Raw genomic sequence first — 17,996 nt, 5'->3', positions numbered from 1 at the left:
CATGATGGAGCTGAGATCTCCTGGTAATATAAGGATTACAGAAAGCACATCGAGTAGAAGCCCTCTGGCTGTTGTGTGGGCATGTCCCACCAGCCAGGCCCGGTTTGTCTGCAGCTAAATGCCTTTATAAGGCAGCATTTTTGCCTGTCCGCTGGAATCCAGGAAAAAAAAAATCTCCTAAAACTGCTGTTTCCCCAAATAATTAAGGAATGATTAAAAAAAAAAAAAATCTTCCAAATGGGCGTCTGATATAAATAGACAAGCACCACTCTGTAAAATCAGAGTCAGAGATTCACAGGTGGAGATGTTGGATGTTAGATGACTGGGACTCCCATCCCATAGCAAAACACATTTAATGTCCAAATATGTGCACTGTGTGCAAGTCAGCTTAGAACCTAAGTCAGATGTGTTGAGTACCACCCTGTTTAAACAATATGTAAAAGACCAGAGGCTAAGGATCGACTGGGCTGGAGATAGTCGTTATCAAGATTCACGTTTATAAAATATAACGTGTATAATGAGTTTGTTTGACTGTATAAACTGCTGAGTGATTTGACCTTTGAACCCATGAACTGGGAGTTAAAGAAGGCTTTTCATAGGATGTCTGCAATAGTATGGAGCAGGCCGACAAAGCAGGAAAGCTGGCATTTCCCCTGGCCTCTGCTGCTCACATTTCATTGTTTCCTGCCGCTCCTCTTCCTAACCTGTCTGTGTAGATGGACTAATGTTGTACTTTATTTTTTGCTAGCGTAGACACATGCTCTTGGAGTTGCATATCTCACAATTCAAGGCTTCAAAGTTCATTGTTCAACTGTTTCTGGTACTCCTTTGACCATAAAATTATTTGACAGATTACTTTTATCTGCTGTTAAAAGGAATACTAGCTCTTGTGTTGCTAGTGATCTATGTGCAGGTTGACTAGAGGAGATGTGGTGCAGAACAAATCGGCCTGACTCTTTTTCTGTTACTCCTGTTGAATAAACAAAAGGGTCGAAGTACCCGTGTGGTTCAGGTATACTAAAGCTTTCAAGGTTGAGAAAGGTCAGACTTTAAGAGATATGCTCCAGTAAACGAGACTTTTCAGAGAAACCACAGGTGATGCTGAACATGTGTTTCCAAATCTTAACTTTCCTTAAAGTTCAAGGTTCTGGTGTCTGATACGGAAACCTTTCGAGGCCCAGGGCCCTTTTCTTCTCCAGATTGCTCTTATTTGCTGTTCCATGTCCTTGTTTGTTCCTCAGCAGTAAAACCAAAGTTCATGTGCAGCGCGCATGGTCCCGGCTGACGTATCCATGTCCTGCAGCAAAGATGAAAATGGGTGATAGTGATCCCTCTAACATTTAATCCCACCCCACTTATTAAAGTTTTTTCCTCTTAGCGGTGGTTGGTGACTGGAAGAGAAATATTTATAGATGAATCTAAGATAGACGCTGTTCTTCTGACACTTCCTGCTCGTTTGCCTAGTAGCTCTCATGCTTGCCAAGACCAGCAGCAGTGGAGTGCAGTCTCAGGATCTGAGGCCGATTATAGGCCAACTGCACTAAAAGCACTTGCTTCTTTTATCTTTTAGTAGTCAAAACATCATGAAAACTCTTTATATGATTCTGCTTCAGTGTCTCAGACTGACGTTCCCAGGAGACGTCTTGCTAATTGTGAAGAAACAGAGTCTCTCCCTGAACCACTCTTTAGGAAACGCCTTGTACGCCCGCTCTCCTGCAGTTCAGCAGTGAAAGGTCCGGCCCCGCCGCAGGAATTTCCATGCAACCACCTGTAATCTGAAACACATTACCATCCTTACATAAATAGGCTGTGCTTGCTTTATTCCCCTCTAAAATAAGTTCACCATTTTTCAGAGACGTCTCATTTGTGGACTGCCTGAGTTGGCAGGCGGGGCCGGGAGCACCAGCCCTTCTGTCAGTTTCTCACCATTTCGTCTGGCCCTTCAGCCTTTTTCTCTTACAGCTTTATTCCTCCAGTACTATTCAATTAAACTGTATTTGTTTATCACATCAAAAAATCATCTCAAGGCACTTTACATAGGTAACTTTACAGTATTATAGAGGAAAACCCAACAAATCCCCCTTAAGTAAGTACCCTGTGATAGTAGGGAGGAAAGACTATGTAACACGAAGTATCAACCTCAGTATTATATCACATTTATATTTTGGTACAGTCAACCAATCAGTCATACCAACCATGGATGGAACATATAGTACCAGCCCACTGGTTTCTGTAGTATGAAGTATGAAAGCTGTCAAGTGTCTTAACTTGATGTTGAATCAGAATATTTTCTACTTTTTTTTTTTTTTTTAAACAGTTTTTCTGGATGAGGTTAAAAGGTTATTTCCTGGGTAGAGAAAAAGCTCTAATCTCAAGGTCCATTCAGCAGCTGTCCTGGGGCGTTTGACATCTTAGTCAGTGAAGCTGACATGGATTCGTAGATGGACTTATAGTGATTCCATGTTGGAGTGTCAACAAACTTCTGTGCCCGACCTCCAGAGCCCAGCGTCAGCCACCTGCTTTGTCTCTGGGTGTGTAAAAGGAAGTGAACTTTTCTGACTTCAGTAGCTCGCTCATCATCTCTGCTTCAAGCTAATGGTCTGAGGCTAGATTAGCTGCTGCTAGCATAAGACCCTGGAGCTCTGATGGAAGTATCTGTGGTTGAGCTGCGTTGTGGGTTATGTAGGCACCAGGTTTTGACAAGGAGCAGTGCTAAATGTTTTTAAATGATGAGTAACTAAAGTTTTAGTTTAAAGGTTTTACCACTGTGTAGGACAGGAATGGTCTTTATACTCATCAATGAGAACATTTAATTCCGCCCTTGTTTAAGTTTTGTTGCCAAATTCTGTTTGTCTGTATAATGTTTTGATACCCTGGGATTTAACTCTGAAAGAATAATGTTCACTCTCACTCTCACTGTTGCCACAGCCTCACTAGAGGATTTTGTGTTGTTGGGCGTCACATTACAGCTGTCTGACTCATGATTAAAGAAGCAGCCGCATCCTTTGTCTGCACCATTACTCCCAGACACAACTTCCCAGAAGCCTTGTTCTTCGTCCCAACCACACACACACATGACACATGAGGCATTCATGCAACACTTTTTCTTTCTCATTCAATGAGGTAATGAATGTTTTCCAAAAATCAGCTTGTCATGTACAGGAAACCCTAATGCTGTGCATGACTCAGATAGCTGTGTATGTGTGTTTGTGACCATACAGGTGTGTGTGTGTGTGTGTGTATGCATGTTTGTCAGCTGTGATGTCATTCTTTGCTTCCTTCAGTGTCCCATTGTTATCATTGTTCTCTCATCCACCTGTTGGAGCTGTGCTCCAAGCCGGGGTGGAACAGCTTACTCACTTTCACAGCCAGCACCTCATATCACTGTACATAGTGCGCGCCCACACACACACACACACACTTACATAGTGCGCACACACACACACACACACAAACACACTGGGCTGGGCACAGTTTTCTCTTGAACAGTCTTTACACAGTAGTGGAAAGTCACTGTCTCGATTTTTATTTTATTTTTAGTTGTCATTCCAACATATAAATATGCACGTCTGGCAGAAGGAGATGTGGCTCCTCACTGGACTGGCAATAAAACATAAGATGCAAAAACATTTAAAATGTGTTCTTCTGGAAATAGATGCTTACAGTAACAGCTCTGTGAGTGTTTGTACTTGCATGGGCAGCAGAATGAGAACCAGTCTGAATTTTACACCATGGGAGTGAGAATTCGGTTTAGTTTTGTGTTAGACATTTGTGATAGTTTAGGGGCTACCAGGGCGGGTGTGATGAGTGGCTGGGATCCGAGTCGGTACAGAAAGAAGGGCCGTGCAGACACCTGATCTGCAGCCAGACTGTGTACACATGGCTCCCATTTCCCCCAAGTATCCAGCCTCATGGGAACGTCCTGTAGAGCAAGCGAGAGGAACATATGGTGCTGAGCACTGCTCAAGCGTGGCCTCGGGGCTCGGTCTGCGAGTGTGCTGGTTGCACTGTTGCTCCCACTGGAAGAGAATTGTTTTTAAGTGCTGCAGAGTGCATGCAGGATTGTTTTACCTTCAGTTATATAATTTCCTGTTACCATTAATGCTTATGACATTATATCATTCAGATTCAGACAACATGGCATCATTAGAGAAGTGCAACCAGAGCCAGTAAGTGTTAGATAATAGAAGACTTTGTTGTCAGGACACAAAAAGTGATGTAATCATCATAAGACATTGCACAGCTTTGTCTATGTTATGTTGTTTTTTTTTATGTTTTAGAACATGTAAAATCTTTTTATTTCCACACAGTTTCACAAAGTCTCCGTGATGTAATTTGCCTCTTCTGATTTTGGGAGAAGATTGATGTGAATTGGTGTGGATGCTGTGTTGACGGGCTGCGTCTCCTACAGTGAGTCTGGGAGCTGCTGCTTAGCACTAAGCAGGTTTTACAAAGCAGCGGAAAATGCCCTAATGCAGCTCCCAGATGTCTGATTGCTGCAGACCGTGACAGAGGCTTCTGTCACACTGTTCATAAAGAGTGCGGTGCTGGAGAGAAAGGTGGAGCAGAGCAAAAGCTTTGACTGTTTCTGCTGGGTTCCAGAATAAAGGCTACTGTACATGCGTCTGCGCCAAAAGCCTGGTGTGATCTCAAACTGGTGCTGGTTGGCAAGTTTAAGAACAACCGATTTCATTTTCAGTGCATGTCGTTCTCTATAGCACTCTAATGTAAAAGTAAAGTGTCACCATGGGTTCAGTTGTATTGTGGGATACATTATCTGCTTATGTTCTGGAAAACTGGCACCATTAAAGGCATGATGTATTAGCTTTTAGTAGTTCCTTTGTGCACTGTACAGACACCTCTCACTGGATTACTGTGGTTCTGAAGAAACCTTAAAAATGTCATGGTTTTCAGGCGAGTTCAGAAATTATAGGGAGCGTGTTTTTTCTGTTACTTCTAAATGGATTCATGGACATTTGTTTGCAATCAACAGTGGATAATGACATCCCCAGAAAGTGTAAGTCACACTGAATATGAAACTATATGAATCATGTTTGTATGTTTAAATTAGACCAAGTTATCAGCAGTAATTAGCACTCAGTATACAGTAGGATATTTATTGTGGCATTTACAATAATGAACCAGGTCATGTTTAACTGGTAGACAGATGGTTCAGCTACGTCCTATTTAACCTGGAACCATTTATGCAGTCATCTGACTTTGGTCTGAAGTATTTGATAAACACCTCAGAGAGTGCGTCAGGTTAGTTTTGTCCTTCAGACCTCAGCTAATGACATGGTTGCTGAGAATGATGCTGCATCACTGTTGTAGGTTTCCTCTTGGCCATTCAGAGATCTCATCACTGTCACTTTGCTTAGCTTTTTCATCCTCAGTGAGTTAATTTGCTGTGTGTGACTATGAACCGACTCTTGGGCCCTTTAAGCAGCAGAAAGTGGTGGATAATTCAATTGCTCCTGAAAAAATGACCAAGAAACTATATAAGGATCGACCTTCACTTTTGTTTTCTTGTTTTCCTCTGTACGTCTTAAACTGGTCATCAGCTTTGCATCACAACATTATAGAAAGAACAGAATGAACTCCAGCCATACAAATCATATAGTACCTGCTGCTCTATAGGAATTAAAGGTGCAGTTGTTTTCTTTATTCTGCTGATTATGTTCTTGATAGTTGTCTATGAAACATCAGAAAATGGTAAACCCATTATAAATTCCCAAGGCCCAGGGGGGACCCAAAGTCCATTCAGTTTACTTTCATTTATGTCAAAGAAGAGTGTCAAATCCTTACATTTTAGAAGCTGGAGTCGATACATGTCTGGCATTTTTGCTTGGAAATGAAAGAAAATTTAGCTCTAAAGTGTCTAAGCTAAACCACTCACACATTTTGCATATTTTACACAGGATATAAGCGTCTGCTTCAGCCATGTGGATAAGCTGAACAATTGTGTCTGCTACTCTGTAAGAGAACCAGTTTTTGAAAGGTGAGCTTGTCCCTGCAGCCATGGGGATAAGCCCCGAAGCTGCTGCTATGACTAAACAGGAGCACCGATGCTAATGAACTGAGATAAAAGTGGAACAGACAGAGATTATCTGTCTGCTCTTTATACATCCTAGAATGACCCTGACGTTCAGACACATAATGATGACAACATGTGCTGGCTCTGCTCGCACCGATGTGGGCCACAGATTGCACTATACACACTAATATAGGACACACAGAATCAGATTCCTTCACTAATGCAACATCTAAGGCACACAGAAAAAGGTGCAGGTACACCTGGGTAAATGTTCTTTGTAGCTTTAAAATTCAGCATGTGTCTGAAGAGCTTTTGTATTGGATCTTGTCTGTTGGCAGAGAGAGTGTGATTTTGTGGTGATGAGTAGAGGTGGTCATAATTACACCAGTGAGTCCAGCCTTAGGGTGAGATGTTCAGAGTGGTATTTTCACATCATTATTTGAGTCATGGTGAAGTTTTTTTTCTAAATTGTCTTTCTGGAGGAGAAGGGTGGGAGTGTTGGAGAGAGGATATCATAAAGCCCTTGCTCTCCTCCCAAGCTTAACCATAAGACAGACCCACCCAGACAAGACTGGAGACAGCGGTTATGTCGGGTTTGGTCTGTAATTCACATCTAAGGGGAGTGTGTCATGTGTGCTTATGTGTATGTACAGTACATGCACTAGAGTGTGTGCCATTCGGGTTCCTCGGGTATTTTTAGGGCAGACAAATGTCCTCGGTAGAGTAAAAAGCACTGGTCACATTTCCTGTGTTTTTATGTAAGACAAAACTTTGAAGTAACTTTTTACCATTAGTGCTCAGCTGTTTTTGTGTGTACGTCTGAATGAGAGAAGATTGGATGTGGAGCGAGTGGAGACATGCCCGTACCACTTTACACTGTCATTGACATGCCATCATGAACACTGTGATGGTAACACCGTTGTCATTATCATCACTGTTTTCTCAGGGCACCGTGAACACAGGACAGCTCCTGTCTTTTATTAGCCGTTTTATTTTCATCAGCTACGGGAGCCTCCCTAATCGCACACATTGCCCTCCTCTCCTTCAGCGTCAGCTTGAACTCTGGCTGAGGCATTTGCTAGTAGTGGTGCAGAGATGCCAGACAGACTGGCAGGTGGTGCTAGTGGTTTGTAAGAGACAATGTCTCCCAAAAAAATCAATGAACAGGTGCACAGAAGAGACACAGTGTATTTAAAGTCAGCTGTCTTTATCTTTGAACAACCAACCTGCTTGTGTTTATGGTGTGAGATTAGCTCAGGATTTCAACAACACTGCCATTCACTTTGTTCAGCCCGATTAAATCCCAGGGGAAAACTGATTTGATTACTAATAGCAGTGTTTTTGGAAAGATTGATCTGGACACAATAATTGCAACATGAAGATTACATTCTGTCACATCATGGATCATTCGAGTTGTCACAGTTTGCATGTATCATCTTTCTTCCATCCTGTTTTTCTGCAGCTCTGCACCACCTCCTCTCTTTCTTTCTTTCTCTGAGACGGTCAGTCCGTCTGTCTCCCATTTCCCGGACAGGAGTCCTTTTGGAAAGTGATCACAGGGCTGCAGGTCAGGCCAGTTCAGACACACTTCCTTCACAGCAGGGCATGCAGAAGATGAAGGGGAAAGAGGAGATGATATGAAGGGAGTTGTGCTATTAGTCCAGAGGATACACTGTGTGTACTATTAACTCAGCCTTTCATCTTGAACTCATACTGTATGTCAGCTTTTATCCAATCAGTGGTTGCAGATGGTTCACTGCCAAATTCAGTGTAAAAATTAAGAAAAAGACAGGTGACCAAAATTATATCTGATTCCTTTTCCGTGCACCTATAAATAGTGGTATTCTGATCCGTAAGGTTTTCTAATCTCTGTCCTGTGTCTGTCCTCTGTCCTTCAAAATGAGATGGAACAGTTGGATCAGCAAACCCTGTTGTTGACGTGCTCCAGCTGATTCTTTCTTCTCTTCGTTCTCTTCTCTAATTCTCCATGGATGAATGATACAAACATGATTAGTTGATGCTATTTATAAACTCAGGTGAGAAAAACACTTAAAAGACTCAAGGGTGAGCGTTAATCAGTGGAAGGCACACTGATTAACCCTCTGCCTCCATCAGTTCTGACTGTGCAGCTTTACAAACAGTCTTAAAGGATCTGGCTGGTTATCTTCTAAACAGCATTTTCAACCATCCACATTCAGAGACTAAAACCAACAGTGAATTGCCTCTACTCACTGTTGGGTGTCTGTCAGTCCTGGTCTGTGCCACAGACTTTCATTGTTCAAAAACTATTTATAACACACTGCTGCGCTGGGTGACACGTCCCCATGATGAATTAAAAGACCCTGATGCTTGTTACAAATATCCAGAGGCTTTGTGCATGGACGCTGGCTGTCAAAGGTTAAGGCTGTTTGGAGCCTTGGGGACAACATTTAAAAAAAATGTTATGGTAAATGGTCTTATCCTTGTATAGCGCTTTTCTATGCACTGTAGCACACTCAAAGTGCTTTCACACTATTTGGCCATTCATCCATTCGCACTCACACACCGGTGTCATCACTGGGAGCAACTGGGGGATTCAGTGTCCTGTGCAAGGACACTTCAACGTGTGGACAAGCAGGGAATCGAACCGCTAATATTCCGGTTAAGAGACAACCCGCTCTACCTCCCCTTCTGCTTTTGTCTTGTGTTTTGTAATGAGGTTAGTGGTGCACATTGTGGTTGTACAACACCCTCAGCTCAATGCTCAGTATGTACAGTATCTGTACATCTGTGTTTTGCGGGCCTGTCACATTTTTTTTGTGCATATCCAGCTGGGATCTTACATTCACCCCTCCCATCATGTAAACCATTGGTGACAATGCCCCAAAACCTATTGTACTTGTGCGTTAGGTGGCCGGCTTGCTGAGTTGGTCTGTAGAGGGGGGGACAGAGGGCCTGTCTAAGACAATGACCTCCGATTGACGTGTGAACAATGGAGCAGGCACACAGTAGCCTCCTGACAGAGGCGAGGGCACAATGGGTCTTTTTCTGCAGCACCAAGGGAGAAAGAGCCCGGATGTTAGCTTAGCTGCTTAGAGAAATCATAGAGACCTGCTTATTCTCTGCAGTTCGTGTTAGCCTGTGAGGTATGTCCAGGGTGACTCTCACAGAGGGCTGCTTCAAGTTTTGTGCTGCAGAATATTTTCTCATGTAATCAACATGTAAAAATACCTAAAGGAAGCCCAGGTAATGCCATTTCATGTCTGAATTTGTTGGCCATCCAATCCCAAGCCCAAATATTTTCAGTTTGCTGTCACATGGCACAAAGGAAAGCTGCTAATTTGCACACTAGAAAAGCCTGAATGAGGGAATGTTTGGTATTTCCTTGCAAGTTTCAGGAGTACTGCTGCTTGCTTTTCATACTCTAGAAAAATAAATGCAAACAGTAGCTGCCTGGAAAGTTCACATTTCTAATGCACAGTTGCATAATTTTGTGTAATTAGGCAAAATTATGCAACTTCTTCCTGTCTTCGTTAATTGCTATTTAAATTCTGGCAGTTGGGAAGGTGTCGTTTTGATCCTTGGATGGACATCAACGTTACTTTATTGTGAAACTCGCTGAGCTTCCACAATATTCTGGTCGTCCCTCCCTGTCCAGGACACATGAGCTGCCCATGTCCCCGTCACCCTTTTGTGGCAGGCCTGACACACAGTATGAATACTTGCGTACTAATCAGAACACACAGGGAAGAATTGGTCTGATCTTTTACGTCGTCCTTTGTAGTTTTTACGTCCTTGTTTTGCTCCCGTTGGTCTGAGGACAAGACACGACACATTCACAGAGTGAGGCTCATAACTGTTTAAAAAGTCAAGGTTTAAGAAATGCTGATTGAGAAGAGTCTTGGGCATCTGTCAGCAGCGTCACCCGTAATGTTTTGACTGATGCTCAAGGCCTGTGCTGCCAACAATACTGTGCTCACTGCAACAGTATCAGAGCTTTGATGACTGTGCAGCCTTCTTCAGTGCTTGATTTGTAGTTTTATGAGTGAGTCAGCATTTTAAAAAATGATATCTCAACAGTTGGCAGGCAAACAAACATGAGTACAACCCCACAGGACTGCAGGACTGTTTGGGAGTAATATCCTTTTGGCTGTGTTTGCAACGCAGCCGCAGAGTTTGGCAGCAGTGAAGAAAGAGACCTTTCTTCTGTGGACTGAAACTGGGATCGTAGTCTTTGGAGAGGAAGGAAGCGAGGCAGAGGGCCTCGGTTCGAAAGCTTGGGAGTGAGGGGCAGTGAGGGGGAGGGGGCACAGAGTAAGACTGACTCTTAGGGGCAAAATAAACTGCAGAAGTATGTGGTCACCTGAACATTACATCGTTAGGTGACAGTTGAACATCATCTTCCAAAACCATGGGTATTAATGTGCTGCAGCCTCTGCTCTTGTGATTCCAGGATTTCCATCAGGTTTTGGAGACTGGCTGCAGAGACTTTCCCCCAATCAGCATCAAGTTGATTTATTTGGATCAGATTCTCAGAACCTTTCCTGGGACCTTTAGGTTTATCAGTCATCTAGTACCTGCTTGAACTTGAATGTCTATGGTAACACATTCATCAGAATTAGACAAATTACATGTCATGGTAACGCATATTCATCAGAATTAGACAAATTACATGTTGTCATTTAGTGTAACTGTGTCTTCTATCTCAGAATGTGAAACCTTGGCTTTATGCGTGGGAACATTGTCCTGTTGAAATAGGAAGGGCCTTTCCTCAAGCTGTTGACACACAGCTGGAAGCACATTGTCTTGACTATCATTGTGGGCTGTAACATTAACCCAGAAACCTGAGGAGAGGCGTTCCCACCTACCACACGCTGTAGCTGCACACCCCACATCAAACCTCCTAATGGTGATGTGGAGAGAGGTGGTGGGATCTAACCCTGGACACCGTGTTAGTGCTTACAGAAGAGTGAAAAACTCACCTGTGAGAGTGTAGCATGCAAAACTGTCCAACGTCAGACAGGTTTATGTCCAAGTATTCATGGCCTGTTTGTACTTAAAGCGATGTCAGTATCATATAAACTTTGTAATACAGGCCTGTGTTTATCTTGTTGTACTGTAAAGTGCAGTCCAGTGTTATGCTCAGAATGGTCTAATGGCTTTGTTGGAGAAACACAACATGATTTAAGGTAACACTAGGCCTTTTCCCGTTTGAGTTCCCTGTGTGCTGAATGTCCTTAAAAGACCCCGAGAGTAGGCCTGCATTCTGCTGCTCTTCAGTTCTGTTTTACACTGTAAGAACGAATCAGATGGGGCCTCCCAACACGATGGGTGTTCATTTATAATGAGATTATTCAGATATTTTAATTATTATGATTTTGTAATGGTCTGGCTTCCATGGATTCCTGGTCACTTTGCTGTTTGGCTAAAAGTAATTTTAAAAAAGATTGGTTCGTTTAAAGTATGAAGACCAAAAAATGGCAGATGTTTTGAGTTTAACCTGAGCAGGGTTCTTTTTTTTGTCTGTCCCACATGCACCTCTAATAAACAGAGGAAGTGGATGTGTTGTGTCAGCACTTTCACACTGTTTTACCTACTTGAAAACAGAATTTAAAGAGTCACACACCTTAAAAAAAGAGTAATTCTGGAATCATAATGGTGACACAGAAATCGTCTCGTAGAACCATTTTCCTTCCACAGTTAACATGGACATTTTGTCTGTGCTCAGGTTTGAGAAGGGGAGGATCTACACTTACATCGGAGAGGTGGTCGTGTCTGTCAATCCATACCGTGCCATGAACATCTACGGCCGCGACACCATAGAGCAGTACAAGGGCCGCGAGCTGTACGAGAGGCCGCCCCACCTGTTTGCCATCGCTGACGCTGCTTACAAAGCCATGAAGAGGAGGAACAAAGACACTTGTATTGTCATCTCAGGTAGGCCTGGAGCTCCCTACATGAGCCTGACAGAGGCGCAAATGTTTTACTCTGTTGTGCTTTGACAAACAAATGGGAGACATTTTAACATTGTTCCCTCATACTGTTTTCGCTCCTAAGGGATGTTCTAAAGGAGAAAAATTTTGTTGTAATCCTCATTCAGCAGAAAAAAATAAACAATTCACCTTCATTTTCTTCTAAAACAAATATTTCATGTGGTCACACGTTGTGTGGCAGCGTGGAGGCGCCACTCGGTGGTCAGAGGAGGAACTGAGGAACCTCCCAACCCTGACATCAGCTCATAAATCCACCACAGTAGAAATACAGCTAGGTTTGATTTTGTAGGTTTGATTTGCAGGTATTTCCATGCACCCCCAAAATCATAGCATCAATAATATATTTCGTTATTTTTTAAAGACTCTTTGCACTTTTTTCTCTGCAGGAGAAAGTGGAGCAGGAAAAACAGAAGCCAGCAAGTATATCATGCAATACATTGCTGCTATCACCAATCCTAATCAGAGGGCTGAAGTTGAACGGTGAGCTGCTGCTCTTGACACAGTTAAACATGAAGTCAGTGCACACTCTGGTCACATACTAGTAATTAAACAGCCAGTATGATCAGATAGGTGCTGTTATTATGTGTCATTTGTCTGATTGCCTGTTGTAGTTAGTCATTGTCATGTTCCAGGAATTAACACTGCTGCAGTCAAAAGCTCTTGGATCATAGTGAGAAATAGTTACACTTCAACCAAGCCTCAGTCAGCATCACTGATAGCTGAGTGGGTGTGAGCTATTCCTGGTGATAGATCACAGAACTATTATGGTTGGAATTTCACCGTGTTGAAATCGAGCAGATATTAAGTGGAGAGCGAGAGATCACCTCTGGTGTAAAGTAAATAAAATGTCAGTGATAAAGATAAGATTTAGTGCAGGGAGAAGTCTAGCCCTAAGGTGACAGAATGAACAGCGATAACAAACTCCAGGTGCATTTGCATATATAGAACCTGCTAGGCTGCTGTGCAACACACCTTATCTGGAAATGTACACAGATGGACAAACACTGAACACAGCAGAGGACATAATAGTGTTGTTTAATTAAAAGGCAGATTATTATTTGAACCACAGGCTAAATTAATTTCAGCCTGTGTGTAGCAGAAATAGGTGTAGACTGTGTTTTATATTTTATATTTCTGCCATAGCAGTGTCAGATTTTAGTGCAGTATTTTTTTGTGTATTTAAATATACTTGTCTGTCTCCTGCCTGCTGACTTTTGGAATTGTACTGTATTGCTTTCTTCCACAAAGTTCTAATCTAGACATTTTTCTAATTAGATGATGTTGTATGAATGCTGTCATTAGGGGAGACAAAGGAGGGGGGGGACCTGTGACATAGGTGTACATACACTGTCCTGTGTATATGGTGTTCTGCACCATAACCACTTGGTTACTGGGGCCCCCATATATGTGATTCTTTTCCACATTTTGTATATGATGCCTTGTGTCAGTTCACTCTAACCTGGTTCGACCACTTGACCTTGAATAACCTCCTGCCTTCTCATAGGGTGAAGAACATGCTGCTTAAATCCAACTGTGTTTTGGAGGCCTTCGGGAACGCCAAGACCAACCGCAACGACAACTCCAGCCGCTTTGGCAAGTACATGGACATCAACTTTGACTTCAAGGGAGATCCCATCGGAGGCCACATCAACAACTACCTATTGGAGAAGGTAAAGGCGTCAGCAGGCCTTAAACATGAACCAAACACAAATTTAGTTTATTTTTCCTGACTTTTTGTTTACCTTTGCTTTTTGTCTCTTTTTCTGGTTTGTGAAATCTGTTCAAATGAAACTTTTACTTCTGTGGCTCAGAGAAACCGCTTTAAAACCACTGCTACATGACACTGTGCTGCTTTCTGTCTCAACAGTCCAGGGTGATTTTCCAACAGGAGGGAGAGAGGAGCTTTCACTCCTTCTACCAGGTAATTGTGTGTCAGCGGGTGAAGAGAGCATTTGCACAGACGGCGTGTGCATGCGCTCATTGGCTTTCTTTGATCAGCAGACTTGTGAATCCATGCAGCATTTGAGTCAACAGACCTTTTGTTCCTGTACATGGGAGTGGAGTGAGTTCACAATGAGGCTATAGTTTGTATCAAATGCTTCACTGTGAGAGAGTGGAGAGATCGTTTCCATTAGTGACATGACAACGTGAACGGCATGGGTAGAAATTACAGTTGGCACAATGCCATGTATTTTGTACTGTACAATAGCCTGTCCATTATGAAGTGTTGTAAGTAGAGTGTGTATGTCTGGTTCTCCACCAGTTGCTCAGAGGAGCCCCAGACTCTCTGCTGCGCTCTCTTCACATCCAGAAGGAGCCAACATCCTACAACTATATCAGAGTTGGAGGCAACATTAAGGTACTTCTCACACACCAACAGTTTGTGAGTACATATGTCTGAAAGTGTCAGTGTGAGACAATGTTTGTGTGCAGAGCGATAAACACAGTCGAGGACATGACTTCCAGATGTTTCCTCTCCACAGAAACATCATTTATTTTTAGTACAAGTGCAAAAAAAAAGGTATTTCCATGGTATTAAATCAGATCAAAACAACCTGACATCATGGAGAGTGATCCATCCAAACAGCTGAGGCAGCGGTTTGCACGCTGTGTTCCTCAGCCAGACTCTACAGCTCACTCCAAGTTTGTCACCTAACTGCTAACTGTGGTAGTTCTATTGCAGATAGATTAACTGGAAGAGGAAAAAATGTACAGATAAAATAATCTGGTTTTAAATACTTACTAAACGTTGTAATGATTGATCCTGCTGACTTAAACATTTTCATTTTTTAGCATCCTTCTCCAACATTACTCCTCTCTCTCTCTCTCTCCAGTCTTCCATCAACGACGGGGCTGATTTCAAAGCTGTATCCGATGCCATGAAAGTGATCGGTTTCACAGGGGATGAGGTTCAGACTGTTTACAAGATCCTGGCCACCATCTTACACCTGGTAATAACCGATCAACCAAATCCCTGCTCGTTTCTTAAGCCAGCTGTTTCCCAGCAGGTCGGTTCTGTGTTCAGATGTAGGACGAGTGACTCTAAAATCTTTGGGTTTGAAAGTGGATCTTTATTTATTGTTTTTTTGTTTAGTTTAGTGGGTCTAAATTTAAATGTAGCATACAGAAATTAGATTAGTGTTCGTTTTCACTTGGCAAGAAAGCAAATAAGTGCTTTTCCCAACTTGTCAAACTGTTCCTTTAACTATACTGTCATGCATATGCGTCTTTCTCCCAGGGGAACCTGACATTTGGGGTGGACGGTGATGTGACGTTGATAGAGAACACAAAGCTGATGTCTGTGATCCGGGAGCTGCTGTCTACCAAAGAGGAGAACGTGGAGAAGGCCCTGCTCTACCGCACAGTGTCTACAGGTCGAGATGTCATCGAGAAGCAGCATACAGAACAAGAGGCCAGCTACGGGCGGGACGCTCTGGCTAAGGTTGGTGCTGCGAAGACACCAAATTACACGTTGCAGGTCGCCTGTCAGACATTATTGCACAAACACTTTCTCTGTAGTGGGCTGCACAACAAAACAAAACCACAACAACATCAACCTTCTGAGGCTGGAGTCCCTGAGTACTTGACAGTGTTTTTACTGCGGTTCCCACTGATGCACACAAACCTGACTCCAGATGCTGGAGATGTGGGGGAGTAGCAGCACTGTGGGCTGTCGGCCACCATCTTGACATTTCACTCTCAGCTAGCTGCAAATTATGTGTGCAAGACTACCCTGTGCCCTGCAGCAGAGCACTTGCTCTGTTCACCAAGTTTGCAGCCAGTTAGTCTATTACACACTTCTTACTTTACGTTTTCTGCCATTCTCAGGCCATGTATGAGCGTCTGTTCTGCTGGATTGTGGGACGTATCAATGACATCATAGAGGTGAAAAACTATGATGCTAGAATCCATGGGAAGAACACGGTTATCGGGGTGCTTGACATCTACGGCTTTGAGATCTTCCAGAACAACAGGTTTGGATCAAACAAGTTTTTCCACCAACAAAGCCTCCACAAAAGATTTCCTCTGTGTGTCCATATTTACTGTTTTATCATTTGTTTTTGTCGGTTGTTCAAGATTATAACTTCCAGTTTAGAATTACCAGTGTATGTGGTTGCACTGATAACACAATATTAACTTGACATTTCAGTCTCTTGTTTTTTGTGCTGTAGCTTTGAACAGTTCTGCATCAACTACTGCAATGAAAAGCTGCAGCAGCTATTTATCCAGCTGGTGCTGAGGCAGGAACAGGAAGAGTATCAGCGAGAAGGCATCCCCTGGAAACATGTACGTACACAGGGCAGGTTTTGATCGCAGTGTGTTTGCTGTATGGGTGGTAATATTAGTTTTATTTTTGTTTCTATTGCCACTCATGGGGCCAACCATTCTTCTGTAAAAACTGTATTAATTTGCTTTGACTGTTTACTATTGAGCACAAGCATTTAGACTTGTTTCATTTAAACTCCTCTTATTCTCCTGCTTGTCTTCTGACCTCTGTGTCCTCTGTTGTTAGATTGATTACTTCAATAACCAGATCATTGTGGACTTGGTGGAGCAGCAGCACAAGGGCATCATCTCTGTGCTAGACGAAGCTTGTATGAATGTGGGCAAAGTTACAGATGAGGTTTTTCTCCAGGGACTCAATAGCAAGCTGGCCAAGCACGCTCACTACACCAGTCGCAAGGTAGGAGGCACGCAGTGCACAGCTGATCTAATCAGAGCAGCAGAAAATCATTTAGACAAAACTACAAACAATCTCTGGTTGTAGCTTCTACAGTGATGGAACCTTTCTTTGTTTAATATCATGAATATTTGTGGAAAAAACCCAATGTGCTCAGCTCAGTGTGTGTAGTGTGGTGCTTAAAAGTTAACAGAGAGAACAGGACAGCACTCCTCTGAAATGGTTTATTCAAACATGGCACAGACATTTCAGGCACCTGCTCAGTGTGCTGACTCACTTACACACAGGTAAGTGTAAGGTGTATAACACAATCCAGTGCAACGCTGTGGTCAATCAGAGCTCATTCATCCGCCAGTCAGGACTTTTTCAAGTGCTGCTGAATTTATGTTGCATCAATATCATCACTTAAAATCATTACAGTGCACAAAAAAGATAATTATCAGTCTGTCAAAACACACGACCTGAATGGTCTCACAACTCATGAAACCAAAAGCGCTCTCTCTGTATTACCTGAACATGTTTCAGATTTGGATGCAGATTCCAAGCAGTTTCATTAATCAGTAGTCAGCCTCAATAAGAACAAATTTTGAAATACACTGGTCTTTTTTTTTATAATAAAACTATTTGTTAATTGAATAAATAATAAGCAGATGAATCAGTAATGAAAATAATCATTAGTTACACTTTTATTTGATGTATTATTTTGATAGGAACCACTTCAGAGCCCATCATTTTACCTGCACACTGTGGTCTTCTTTAGCAGAGTCAGAAACCAAAGTACTCCCTGGCTTTCTTATAAAATGGCTGGGTTTGACTCTGGTTTGTCATCGCTGTCACACATCATACTCGTGCCTCTGTTTCCCTCATGTTTACAGTACTTTTATTTTACTTTATTATTTTTTACTTATTCACAATTATTTAATTACTGGTAAAATACTGAAGAGAGACAAATTAGAAGGTCAGTGTCTTAATGCACAACAAGCTATTGTTTGTTTTACAAACCTATAGTTAATATAAAAGTCTGGGAATATATCAGATAGCTGTAGTAACCCGAGAACACCAGAGGGCAGATTACAGCTACAGTGAGTAACCATTAGCACCAGTGGAAGAGACTGAGTTTAATAAACAGGAAGGCTCCAGTCCAGCTCACTCTAATGGTCTGCACAGTCAGACAAAACCTGATCCAGTTTAACTTGTTAACATCCAGGTGTTGGGATCAGATGGGTTAGATGGGGTGGAAGTCACTCATCTGTGGTCGATGTTTAATGTGCAGCAGTGTGTTTGTGGACAGCTGGTGAGTATACGTGTA

At 42.5% G+C, this 17,996-nt stretch overlaps 1 protein-coding gene across 2 annotated transcripts in view; it reads left to right on the top strand.

Annotated features, from left to right (window-relative positions):
* Positions 1-17,996, top strand: part of myo1d (myosin 1D) — a 76,195-nt gene that overhangs the window by 6,123 nt on the left and 52,076 nt on the right. For both annotated transcript variants that reach the window (XM_020604668.1, XM_020604669.1), the window contains exons 2-11: positions 11,742-11,950; positions 12,393-12,486; positions 13,511-13,676; positions 13,874-13,927; positions 14,270-14,365; positions 14,841-14,957; positions 15,245-15,448; positions 15,835-15,980; positions 16,179-16,293; positions 16,520-16,690. In XM_020604668.1, the coding sequence (XP_020460324.1) occupies positions 11,742-11,950; positions 12,393-12,486; positions 13,511-13,676; positions 13,874-13,927; positions 14,270-14,365; positions 14,841-14,957; positions 15,245-15,448; positions 15,835-15,980; positions 16,179-16,293; positions 16,520-16,690 (1,372 nt within the window). The remainder of the gene's footprint in view (positions 1-11,741; positions 11,951-12,392; positions 12,487-13,510; positions 13,677-13,873; positions 13,928-14,269; positions 14,366-14,840; positions 14,958-15,244; positions 15,449-15,834; positions 15,981-16,178; positions 16,294-16,519; positions 16,691-17,996) is intronic.

The sequence above is a fragment of the Monopterus albus genome, unplaced genomic scaffold, assembly GCF_001952655.1.
Source record: "Monopterus albus unplaced genomic scaffold, M_albus_1.0 scaffold67.1, whole genome shotgun sequence".
In the NCBI taxonomy this organism is placed as follows: domain Eukaryota; kingdom Metazoa; phylum Chordata; class Actinopteri; order Synbranchiformes; family Synbranchidae; genus Monopterus; species Monopterus albus.
Note: the sequence above shows the minus strand (reverse complement) of the source record. Positions and strands in the feature narration are given on the sequence as shown.